The sequence below is a fragment of the Ursus arctos genome, unplaced genomic scaffold (assembly GCF_023065955.2).
Source record: "Ursus arctos isolate Adak ecotype North America unplaced genomic scaffold, UrsArc2.0 scaffold_23, whole genome shotgun sequence".
Lineage (NCBI taxonomy): Eukaryota > Metazoa > Chordata > Mammalia > Carnivora > Ursidae > Ursus > Ursus arctos.
In genome coordinates this window covers 42344479-42356535 of record NW_026622908.1, presented here as the reverse complement: position 1 = coordinate 42356535, position 12057 = coordinate 42344479, and the positions used below count along the sequence as shown (strand labels likewise).

The 12057-nt window shown below is 45.3% G+C and overlaps 1 protein-coding gene across 3 annotated transcripts in view; it reads right to left on the bottom strand.

The window, feature by feature from the left end:
- The window catches only part of PACS1 (phosphofurin acidic cluster sorting protein 1), a 138519-nt gene that overhangs the window by 20717 nt on the left and 105745 nt on the right, over positions 1–12057 (bottom strand). For all 3 annotated transcript variants that reach the window (XM_057317603.1, XM_026483160.4, XM_026483159.4), the window contains exons 4-10: positions 11298–11423; positions 6986–7130; positions 6633–6724; positions 6457–6537; positions 3431–3490; positions 2393–2553; positions 1935–2028 (exon numbers count right to left, since the gene is read on the bottom strand). In XM_057317603.1, the coding sequence (XP_057173586.1) occupies positions 1935–2028; positions 2393–2553; positions 3431–3490; positions 6457–6537; positions 6633–6724; positions 6986–7130; positions 11298–11423 (759 nt within the window). The remainder of the gene's footprint in view (positions 1–1934; positions 2029–2392; positions 2554–3430; positions 3491–6456; positions 6538–6632; positions 6725–6985; positions 7131–11297; positions 11424–12057) is intronic.

Sequence of the window (12057 nt, the reverse complement as noted above, 5' to 3'; positions counted from 1 at the left end):
TAGAGGACTGACCTGCGTTCTCTCATTGTATCTTCACACTGCCTTACATGTGCTTCTTACAGGTGCTTTGTAGATGAGGAAATGAAGGCCTGGCTACTGCCCCAGATCACACAGTCAGTGGAATGATGGAGTCAAGATTCAAACTCAGAAGCCTGCCTCCAGAGCACGTGCTCTCAACCCAGTCCCACCTTGACCCAAATGAATGTTCTGCGTAGACAGGGACCCTTAGGCCATCATATTGTAAAGACTGATACTCAATTGACTTTTGAGCTAACCGGGCTGCTATGCCAACTCTAAGGCACCTGAGGCTCAGAGCATCAGTGGTTTTCCCCTTTGAATCATGTTAGTCACGTAACTGAGACTAAAGTAGAACTTGGAGACGTGTTCTATCAACTCAGAAATACCTTCATTAGTATAAAATAATGCATCCATTTAATAATAACAATCCCTAGCATTTACTGAGCATTCATTACATATTAGTGTTACGCTTAGTGTTTTGGGGCATTATGTCAATTAAAAATTTAACTGCATTTTGTTACAGTATCCTCGTTCCACATTCCTAGGACACTATGAAACAGTTCTCCTTTGGCCAGGTCCCAGGTTTCTCTCTAGAAGAGTCATCCCTTATATCTATACTTAAGATGGAATCTGGTTGTAGTGGTCAACGATCTGTCCACATGGACAATGACGATTCAGCAAGGCCATTCACTGCCCCCCACCCCCCCGCCACCCCGGAAAGAGCAGCCACAAGCCACGTAAATAGTAAGGTAAGGCCTCAGCTCTGGATCACAGGGTGCAGGGTCTGTAAGTGGCATGCCAGAGGCTTCTCTTTTGGAGGGATTCTGCTTGTGGACTGCAGTTTTCCATCCCATATTTCCTCACTAATGCCACCTTCTGCCACTGTCCTAGGGCCAGAGAGTGCTGGCCGTGTCTTAACCAGGAAGAGGGATAAGGTGGGAGGCAGCCCCACCTGCTGGCAGCAAGCAGTAAGGCAGCCCATATGCAGACCCACGATCCGCCACAGGGTCTGCAGACCCCCTGGGACAGGCGGCAGCCCTTCCTTCCATAGACGCAGTGCTTTTCAGGGGATGGAGTACCTCACATGCTTCACATATCATCTCCTCACAATTAATACCTATTTGCAAGGTGAGTTTCATATGCTCTCTATTAGAGTGGAAAGAACAGGAGGACTTGAAGGATTGTTTCTTTGATCTACAGAAAAGACACAGGGCTTGCAACAGCAAACCAGAAACTACACTAAAATCATGCACAACACCTCCTTCACCACAGTTGTAAATGAGGAGAAGAACAGCTTCCCAGGGCCTGACGTAGATACAGCCATCAACCCAGTCTCTAACCTCTGATCCTCTGCTAGGAGAGCTTTCCCAAGCAGGGACAGAGCGTGGTCCAGGATGACGCTGGGCTCTCGCGGTGCTAAGGAGACAGCAACTCTTCCCTCTTGGTTACCAGCAAAATGGAAACCTGCCTGCTAAATTCCTAATTCTTTGAATGTACTACCCCCTCTATGAATAAAGCCTATGCAGTGTCTCTGAACAGACTCCGTGGGCTTCCTGCCCCTTTACGTTCTTTCTCTACCTGGAAAGCAGAATTACTTACCACTGGCAGGATGCCATACTCCCAGCTACCACGTGACAGATGTTGAGGGAGAAATTTAAGGTACTGTGTGTTCTGGGAGGGAAGGCTCCAAGTTGTGGCAGGAACCGACCAAAAAAGGACACCGAAATAGCCACAGCATGGCCATAAGAGAACTAAGTTCCTAGCTAGGACTCTGATTAGGATACCCAAGGTTGAAACAAAATGAGACTGCTCTTCTGGGGTCACAAGATGAGCCAAGAGCAGAGTACCCAGAGTGCTAAGCCCCAACACTCCCCTGGTCCCTCTCCCCAACCCCCATAGCCATTGGTCTTGCTCACAGGACTGGTGGTGTCTTTGCCGAGGCTGCCCTTGCTGTTGAGGCTGCCAATCTCCGTCTGTGAGCTGGACTGCGACATCCCCTCAAAGAAGGGCCTGCGGCGAAGAAGCACAGCCAGGGTCAGTGGCCACCAGGGCCCAGAGCAGCAGCTCATGGAGAGTTGGGTAGTGATGGTATTCAAGAAAGATCAACAACCCGGGCTTGAAAGACACCCGCTGAAGAAGGACACGGCAGAGGGTGGACAAGCAGGACATGGACCAAAGGACTCCAGACTATCAGGACTTTTGTCAGCTAGAGGCAAAAACAGTGATCTTTATCCAGACAGCTGGAGGTTCAGCAAGGGTGAGGAGCCAAGATACCCTGATAACGGAGGGGAAGTGAGGGAGGGGTCCAGGAGTTTGCTCTGGCTTAGGAAGGAGAGATGCAGGGAGCCAATGTGTAGAGGAGGTTTGGGCTCACTTGAGCTTGGGCTTTGGAGTACTAAGGATGCTCTCCGTCTCCTCCATCTCAGGGCCACTGTCGCTGGGATTATACATCTCCAGACTATCATACAGTTCATCCAAGTCCTCTTCCACCTCTCGTATCTGCTCTCGGGATACATGTTCCAGCCCAAAGCCCACCTGTGGGGGAAAAAAACCTTTGAGTTTGGGGTTACCTCTATTAACAACTACGGTAGATGTGCAACTCTTTCCTCCTGGACAGGTACCAACTGGCCTCTTTAACTAGTCCTCCTCAAGAAACAGGCCACAGCTTCACACTCGTTGGAGTAACCTTGGTGTCCTTTCTGTGATTCGATCCTGAGAGCAGGGATGTGGTGAGACCACCTTTCTTTTTTAGTGCCTCCCTACCGTAGCTCCAGGCTATGGGCCTGGCATGAGGAAGAAAAGCGGAAGTGCTAACGTACCTGTGCCAAAGAACAGGTGCAAGAAAACCCAGAAGACTGTGACCCTGTGCAGGCTGGTTCTATTTTCCTGAGGAGCCCACGGAAGGACAAAGAAACCTCTGAACGATTTTCCTCTCCATCTCTTTTCCAGTGCACTGAGAAGAGAAGCCTGGGAAAACTGGCAGCAGGCCGGTCAGAGCCCAGGGAGGACATTGCTTCTCTATTAATGGCCAATTCTTGGTTACTTAACGGCTGACCATTGAGGACACTCCTACCTCACAGGCCATTGTGCACAATGTTCCCCTTTTCATAGGAGGGAAAATTAAACAACAACAACTGGATGTGTTATTAATGCCCCATACCAAAAGGGTGGTATTAACCAATAGTTGAGTATAACCATGTTACCCCCATCTCCAGGTACCATGAATCTTTGGGCGCTACATGGAAAGCCGTTCTTTCTCTTTTCAAGTAGCTTAAAGCCCTTCTTTAGCTATTCTCTCACTTGGGGGTCCTGCAGTCTTGACTCCCAGTGGCAGGAAAGAATGAACTCCAGGAACGAGGGTGAAACTCAGGGACTTCTACTCACCATCAACCTCGGGAGTAAGGGGTCATACCTCATCTGAAACTTTAAACCGCTTCAGGAGGGCCACAAACTTCTGTTTGATGTTAGGTTGCTGTAGGAACAAATTGCACAAAAGTTCTCAAACAATACCCACCTGTGGATGGTGACCAATTTAAGCCGGCAGAGTGATCCAGAGCCCACTTTTGTAAAGAACTGTGGGAAGTCACGAAGACGGGAAAACAGCTTCCACTCCCTGGCACGTAAAACCCACCAGGGAAGCAGGCATGCGCATGGTTAATGCCGGAGCGGTTCCCAGGGCTGTGGGCATAGATGGTGGGTCTCATCCCTCCCTAGGGCCCTCTACCACCCACGCATCTCCAGCTCATCCCTTTCTCCATCCTTCAGATCCATGGTGGTGCTTGATGATTTCCACACAGGCACCTCAAGCCCAGCATTTCCAAGAATTTATCACCTTCTCCCTGTGTTCCCATCCTGGGTACCATTATCACCAGCCCCCTGATCACAGGACTCTGAACCTAGAGTGTCTTCCCTCCCCTATCTCCTCATAGCCCAGTGTTCACTAACTCTTACCCTCTTCTTCATCTGTAATACCACTGCTTTCCTTCAGGCCTCTTTCCCCACATCTCTGTGGGATCACTGCAATGGCCTTCAACCACCACTCCCCCACCCTCAGTCTCCCAGCTAGTTTCCACTCTTGTTCTCTCCAGAGCCCACAGTGATCATTACAAATGCAAATCTCATGACGTTATTCCCCAGATTAGAGGTCTTCACTGGCCCCCAGTGCCCGGAGAAGAAAGCTGCAGAATCAAGCCCATGTCTGTCTGAGGGCTGTCCTGCCTGTCTCTAGCCTCACCTCACCACTGAACACCTCACACCCCCCCATTCAAGTGGAAACTGCTTATAGTTCTGTAAAGAATGCGATGCTGCTGTACACCTCTGGGCCTTCATATACGGTGTCTTCTGTCCTGATTAAACGTTCTCTCCCAATCCACTTGGTGATGTTCTATTTATCCTTATAAACCCATCTCTCGGCATCTGGTCTGTGAAGCTCTCTTGGCACTCCTGCCCAGAGTCGGTCACTTTCCCCTGAGCACCATCGGTGTCCCTTACATCAAGCTCTATCTTCTAGCACCTACTCTACTGTGTTGTACAGCTGGTTTAGATGCTGTCTGTGTCCAGACACTGTGATCTCCTTGATGGCACGGACTAGGCCTTTCTTATCTCTATGTCTCTAACTCCAGGCACAATGATGGGTCCTAAATACTTCCTGACTGAATGATAGACTTGCCATCTGGGGATGGAAGAGACTAACTGGCAAGTAAGACTGAGCCAGGCCTTCAAGAAAAAGCAGGGCTTCCAAAGGTGGAAAGGGCATCCACAGCAGAGAAAAAAACAGCAAATCAATTAGTGTATCCAGAACAAAGTATCTTTGGTAAGGACAGAAGAATGCCTGTGTACAAAAGGAGACAGAAACCAAAGAACCATTACTAAGTCTGGTAATCTGACTGGAAAGTGCCTGGAGCTAAAAGAACAAAAACAAAAAGAACAACCTTTGAGGGAGAGGATATTAATAGGAGCCCTGAACTCTGGTCATATAACAGGGTGAAGCTATGCTTCATAGGAGACCACAGGGAAAGGTGATTCCAGGAGGCACCCTGTGGGAAGCAAGCAGGGCCTCTCCGTGGTTACGAGGGAGGAGAAAGAAGAACTTAACATAAGGAGCTACAACCCAGAGTGATCCTCCAGCCTCTTCCCATTTCGAGTACGTAAGACGTCTGAGGCTGGGGACATGCCTTCCCCAGGCCATTCTGGAGTGCCAATCAAGGATTAGATACCCAAGGACAACAGAACAGTTCTCACGCTCTCTAGTCATTCATTATTCAATGAGGGAAATCAAGGCCATAGTCTTGAGGATTTACATTTAAGCCCAGTGATACTTAAGGATGCATGGAGAGATGACAGTGCAGTTTCACTGTGAATGCCAGGCTCAGACGCAACACATTTGGAAGGTCTGCCTACATTTACTTCATTCCTGCAGGTGATGGGAATCTCTGCTCTTGGGGTCCCTAGGCTAATTCTGCACTAGACAATCAGGATGTGTCTGGAGAAAAATGAAACTGAGTTTCTAGCACTTTACACTCTCCCACACTTCAGCACAGGAATTCCAGAATCAGTCAAATTTAACCTAGACCAAGAAACAGACTCTGAACTATAGAGAACAAACTGGTGGTTACCAGAGGGAGGTGGGTGGGGGGATGGGTGAAATAGGTGAAGGGGACTAAGAGTACACTTCTCACAATGAACACTGAGTAATGTATAGAATTGCTGAATTACTATATTATACACCTGAAACTAATATAACACTGTAGGTTAACTATACTGCAATTAAAATTAAATTAAATTTAAAAACCAAAAACAAAACCCCAAAGTTAACCTAGAAATCCAGGTTAATAGGGTCTCAGTCCAGCATTCTAATTTCACCAAAAATAGTGACTCTTGAGGAAATCTTATGTAGGAGACACAATTCAAAGGCATTTGGCTTCTAAGGTTATGGATCCATTAAGGCAGGAACTCTACCCAATGTAATTAAACCTTACCAAACCCACAGTTCTAAGCACTAGCCTATTATTTCTGGGTTAAAGCAATTAAAAATGGTGATAGCCCTACAGAAGACTGGGTCAGCCTATGTGGTAGGCAGGATGCAATTTGAAGTAGTCGCCTGGAGAGGGGACAAGGGATGTCTGAGGCATTCTGCTTCTTGAGGAAGCATTACCTGTTCCAAAGTCTAAAACAAGCTTTCTCAGCCTATTTTCTATCCTGAGATAACCTGAAAAATATAACACGCTCTGTAAGTAGCACTGCTCCTCTACAACAGTGACTCTTAATTAGGTGGCGGTGGTGGTGGAGGAGGAGGAGATAAAGGGGTGTTATCAGAACCTCCAGAACCTCCACGTGCAGATTTTTCAAAAGACGCCAGGAAGTTTCAATATACCACTCCCATCCTACCTCCAAATTAAAACTCTCAGCTAAAACACTCCCCAGACCTCTGAGGCTCACCCTTGTGATGGCAGAGGTTGAGGTTAGTTTCCTCCGGGTCTTCTTTACTTTCCGTAGATCTTCATCTTCATAGAACAGGTCCTAAGGGGGTAGGTGGATGGAATGAAGTTGGGAAATCCCAGGAGGGTCTGGAAACATTTCTCAGACACTACACATGAGGGGCTGTGGAAAGTTACCTGCCCATGCAATGGATCATCACTGCCTTCCTGTTCTGATGAAAAACTCTCCTCCTCTTCCTCAGAATAGTTGTCAATATCAGGAGAACGATCTGGAAAGAGTAACCTTAGTAAGACAACTTTGCAATGTGAAGAGTCTGGTTGGCTGGAATCATGGCTCCCGTCAGGTAGAAATATGGCTGGGGTAGAGGAGAGGGCCACAGCCACTGTAGGCCATTCTATTCTCAGGGATCTCTAAACTTCTCTTTCATAGGAACATTTTAGGCCCTGCTTGTTTAGCTTTCCCAGGATGGGGAGCAGGTGATGGGTTTGTTCTTGACCCACAGGGCCTCCAGATACTGCATACATCTTACCAGACAGCTTGGATTTGATTCCTTCATGGTCAATAGGCTGGCTGGACAGAGAGTAGATCTTTATTTCTGCCACAGGCACGGAGACATCCTTCACGTTGCTGTGCAGGCCAAGCACCAGGGCCCCTTCATTAGGGTGCTGCATCACCTGAGACCACAGGGCAGCAATGCAAACGCCTTACTAGGGGAGGTGAGTTGTCCATTTTCATAAGTCCAAATGGACGTGCAAGCCAATAGGAGTGGCACTGTGCTCATACATTTTCTTTCTCACTATCTTTCAAATCCAAGGTTACTGTTCTATTAATACCTTTAAGGTCTTACTTGAAGGGCCAGCCACTGGTCAGGCCCTGCACTTAAAAATAAAAATCAAGGCTCAAGACTGAAAATGATGGCTAATCTCTAGGACTACATTTTAGTATTAGTCCTTGACAGAGAACTAGTTCTCCTGGCTGGGTGGGGCCAGCCTGCAGATGGTGGTCACCTGTGTCTGGCAATGGGGAAAAGGACCTAGAGGACCTGAGAAAATGGAAGGGCTTGACACAGGTGGGGAAATGTGGTATCCATAATACTTCAGTCCCTACGGTCCCTCATACTGATTCAAAACCTGAAGAGGAAAGACAGATGGGCTGGGACTATCTCACATATTCTATTTATTAAGGTCACAAAATTTTTCCTATTTAATATACTAAAGCAGACATAAGTTAAAACTGATTTGTGGGCTGGCTGCTCGGGGCTGGGCATGTGTCAGCCACTGAGCTCTGCACAGGGGGGAAAGCCTCCTGGTACCAGCCACGTGGGGAGTTCCATGAAGAATGGGAGGCCACCAGATCCTGCAGACAGGACTGTGATGGATGTCAACTATTTTCGAGTGGCAGGATTTAAGAAGCAAGCTAGTGCTTTTCAGGAACAGGAAATCGATGGAAAATCCCTGCTATTGATGACAAGAAATGATATGCTGATAGGACTTCAGTCAAATGGGGCCTTCTCTGAAAATCTACAAGTATCATGTAAAACGTCTGCAGACAAAGCATTTAAAGAACAATTCTTCAGAGTACGGCCAAGCTGGGGTCTTAGACCTCAACAAATACATAATGACATAATTTCATTTCACGTGATGAAACTCTGTAAACATAATACATACATGTGTATACGTAAAGAATTTCAGTCAAATGAAATGTCATCCTATTGGATACACGAGGCAATCTATCGGCTAGCCTGACCTCAGCCAGGAGGAGCACGGATAGGTTGTGGACGGGATGGTTTTCCTGTGGAGCTTGTCAAATAGAGTGATCTTTGACATGACTGAACACCCCTCCCCACTAAAGGGATTTTCTTCACAGATTGCTTTCCCAAAATCCTTGAAAAAGGACCGAATTGAGTATCTTTTGGCTATAGATGTAGGGAGATTACAAACAAGAAAACTTGGGGAAGGGGAGAAAAGAAAGAGAGATGGAGGTCTTCCTTGAATTCTTCTGCTCCTGAGAGCTTGTGTTATTTGGATGGAATTGACAACACCTCTTTTCATAGAGGCTCCTTCGCTTGACATTACTAAGGCTTCGCTGGGATCCACCGTGATGTTTGAGACGAATGTGTGTCATGGCCCCTACAGGAGCAGAATCTCTGAAAACAGAAACTCTGCTGTGTCTTGGGGATCTCCACCCATACGCAGCTTCCTTCACAGGAGGTAATGGTATTTTCTGCATAGATTTACTTTCAAATTGGCTCTTTGTTTCCATAGAAGAAAGCATTTTTTCACTTTATGGTTGGTATCTATACTAATTTGTTTCTGAAGGAATTTGCCAAAAGTTATAGATCAGAAAGCCTTGCTACTAGTACAGTTTACATATATATATATATATATATATATATATATATATATATACACATATACATATATACACATATACGCCTTCGTGATGGTGTAATTTTTTTAAGATTTTATTTTTAAGTAATCTCTATACCCAATGTGGGGTTTGAATGTATAACCCAAGACCAAGAGTTGCATGCTCCACCCACTGAGTCAGTCAGGCACCCCAATATGTAATTTTTTAAAACTGCTCTGATGCATTCTTTGATTCTTGGTTTGAGTATTTGTTTTTAAGAACTTGAAAAGGTGGGGGCGCCTGGGTGGCTCAGTCGTTAAGCGTCTGCCTTCGGCTCAGGGCGTGACCCTGGCGTTATGGGATCGAGCCCCGCATCAGGCTCCTCCGCTAGGAGCCTGCTTCTTCCTCTCCCACTCCCCCTGCTTGTGTTCCCTCTCTCGCTGGCTGTCTCTCTCTCTGTCAAATAAATAAATAAAATCTTAAAAAAAAAAAAAAAAGAACCTGAAAAGGTGGGCCTGCTACAGACATATCTGTTCAAAAAGACACTTGTTTGAATTTCCATGTAACATTACATGCCTTGTTGAATTGGTGTTTTGTAGTCACAATAAAGTACTGCTTCAGCTTAAAAAAATAATAAAAAGAAAAATGATTTGTGGCCCCTTTATTCTTTCCCTTTGTCAGGGTTGAGATGATTTACCTGGCACATAAGGGAACTATACAAATGAGCAAACATATTGAGGATAATGGGAACCTGCTTTCATCCTGTTGGAGGAGCGAATTAGAGCTTTGGAAAAGGGAAAGGCTAGAATAAGCCCAATGGTGTTGCATTGGAATTGACTGGAATGTGAGCTCATGAACAGATAGACAGGCAAAGACAGGGACACAGGCATGATGTGTGTATGTATGTATGTATGAGTGCATATACACACACGGAGATGTATTTTCTAGCTCTGTCTGTTGAGAGGGAGTAGAAGTAATGACACCCCAACTGGGAAAATGAATACTTCTGGTACCCAAATGTTGGTTTCTAAATACTATTCTCCACTAAAAGAAATCAGGACTCTTCAGAGAATCAGTTCATTCCAAGGCTGGGTAGGGAAAGTACAAGATGATATTTTATACCAGAAAGTAAAGAAATATATAAAGAATGGTGGGACATGCAAAAAGAAAGATATAGGAACCAGCTTGGAGGGGCTCTCACTGGCCAAATCTGAGATAATTTGAGCATCAAAATAAATAATGACAGTTACAGATTAAACCCCACTGAATTAAACAGGAATCCATAGGTCCATAACTAATACAAAAAGTGAACCAATCAATAAATGGGGAAGAAGAGAAAGCTCTGTCTTACAACAGAAAGTAAACTAATATATATAGCAGGAATGATGGGATTAGAAAGTCACTGTCTGGGAAGCATCAAAATAATAACTGATTCAGGCAAGAATCATTAATAGATGCTAAAACTAGCTGGTCAAGATACGAGGAGAGAAAAGGTTGTTACACAGTCTCAAAATATCTCCCTATAAAATATTTTTTCATTGGTAAATATAAAAAATGTATTAATTTAGGTTGGAAATCCTGGCAGACATCATCTTAACCAAGCAATAAAAGCTAATCTCACTAGAAATGGAACAAATCGACGTGGAGCACTGCCCATCTTGTACTGGGAGGAACAGAGCATTACTTCTGTGGAAATTTGGCCGAAAATGCGTAAACTGAATCTAATTTTCAGAAAACATCAGACAAACCCAAACTGAGGAACATTCTATAAGGTAACCAGCCTGTACTTTCTTTTTTTTTAAAGCCTGTGCTCTTAAAAAAATGTCAAGGGAATGAAAGACAAGGAAAATCTGAGGGACTGTTGAAAATTGAAGGAGACTAAAAAGGCACAACTAAATGAACACGTAATCCTGGATTAAATCCTGGGCCTGTAAAGGACATTACTGAGACACTTGGCAGAATGTGAATGGGGACTGTGGGTTGGATGGTGATCTTGTATCAGTGTTAATGTCCTGATCTTTACAGTGGGTATGGTGCTGACCACACAGGAGAGTATTCTTATTTTTAGGGAATTACCATAGTGCAGTATTAACGTGTAATAGGGCATTGTGTCTGCAACTTACTCTCAGTGGTTCAGAGAAGAAAATAATATGCATGAATGTTCATATATAGAGAAGAAAATAAGGCAAATATGGTAATATGTTAGCACTTAAGAATCTAAATGAACAGTATATGGGAATTTTTTATACTATTCTTAAAACTTTTCTGTACGTTTGAATTTTCTTTTAAACTTAAAGAAAAACATTTTGTGAGGGAGAAAGTACCTGGATAAAAAGAGGTATATTCTGAATTTCCAATAAAAGAACTGAATTACAAAATAAAATAAAACACCCAGCCGGTAGGCTAGGAAAATCATTTGCTGGGCTCCACTAGCTGGGCCTGGTGTCTCTCTTGGGCTCTCCGACTTAAAGGCTACAGATGTTTCCTCTTACCTCTGCCATGTTGATGAGTCCCACAGCCAGGGTCTTATAGCCCAGGATGGTCCGGTTCTTGTAGCGCTTTCTCCTTTGCAACATGATCTGTAGCTTGTTGGCATCTCGCTTCAGGAAATGAGGATACTGCCAAGTACAAATGAGTCAAGCATGGGGTCCTGGGGCGCCTGGGTGGCTCAGTCGGTTAAGCACCTGCCTTTGGCTCAGGTCATGATCCCAGAGACTTGGGATCAAGCCCCACATCTGGGTCTCTGCTCAGTGGGGAGCCTGCTTCTCCCTCTGCCCCTGCTTGTGCGTGTGTGCTTTCTCTCTCTCTCTCAAATAAATAAGTAAAATCTTAAAAAAAAAAAAAAAAGTCCTTAGTGTGTTCTGGTCCTGCTGGAGGATATGCGGTGCAACTTTTATGTGCCCACTGTCTCCGGTCTTTACAAGGCTTGGAACCAAGGGTGAAGGAACCACCATTAAGTTGCTGAGGGTCTGATTCTCCATGGTGCCTGACTTCCATTCTGCAGCTCTGTGGTATACACATGTTCAGAGAACTGCCTCTTGGTGGCTCAGTCAGTTAAGTGTCTGCCTTTGGCTCAGGTCACGATCCCGGGCTCTGGGATTGAGTCCCTTGTCGGCTCCCTGCTTAGGGGGGAGTGTGCTTGTCCCTCTCCCTGCCCCTCCACCCCACGCCCCTGGTTCATGCTTTCTCTCTCACTCTCTCTCCAATAAATAAAATCTTTTAAAAAAGGAAAAGAAAAGGAAAGAAAGGAAA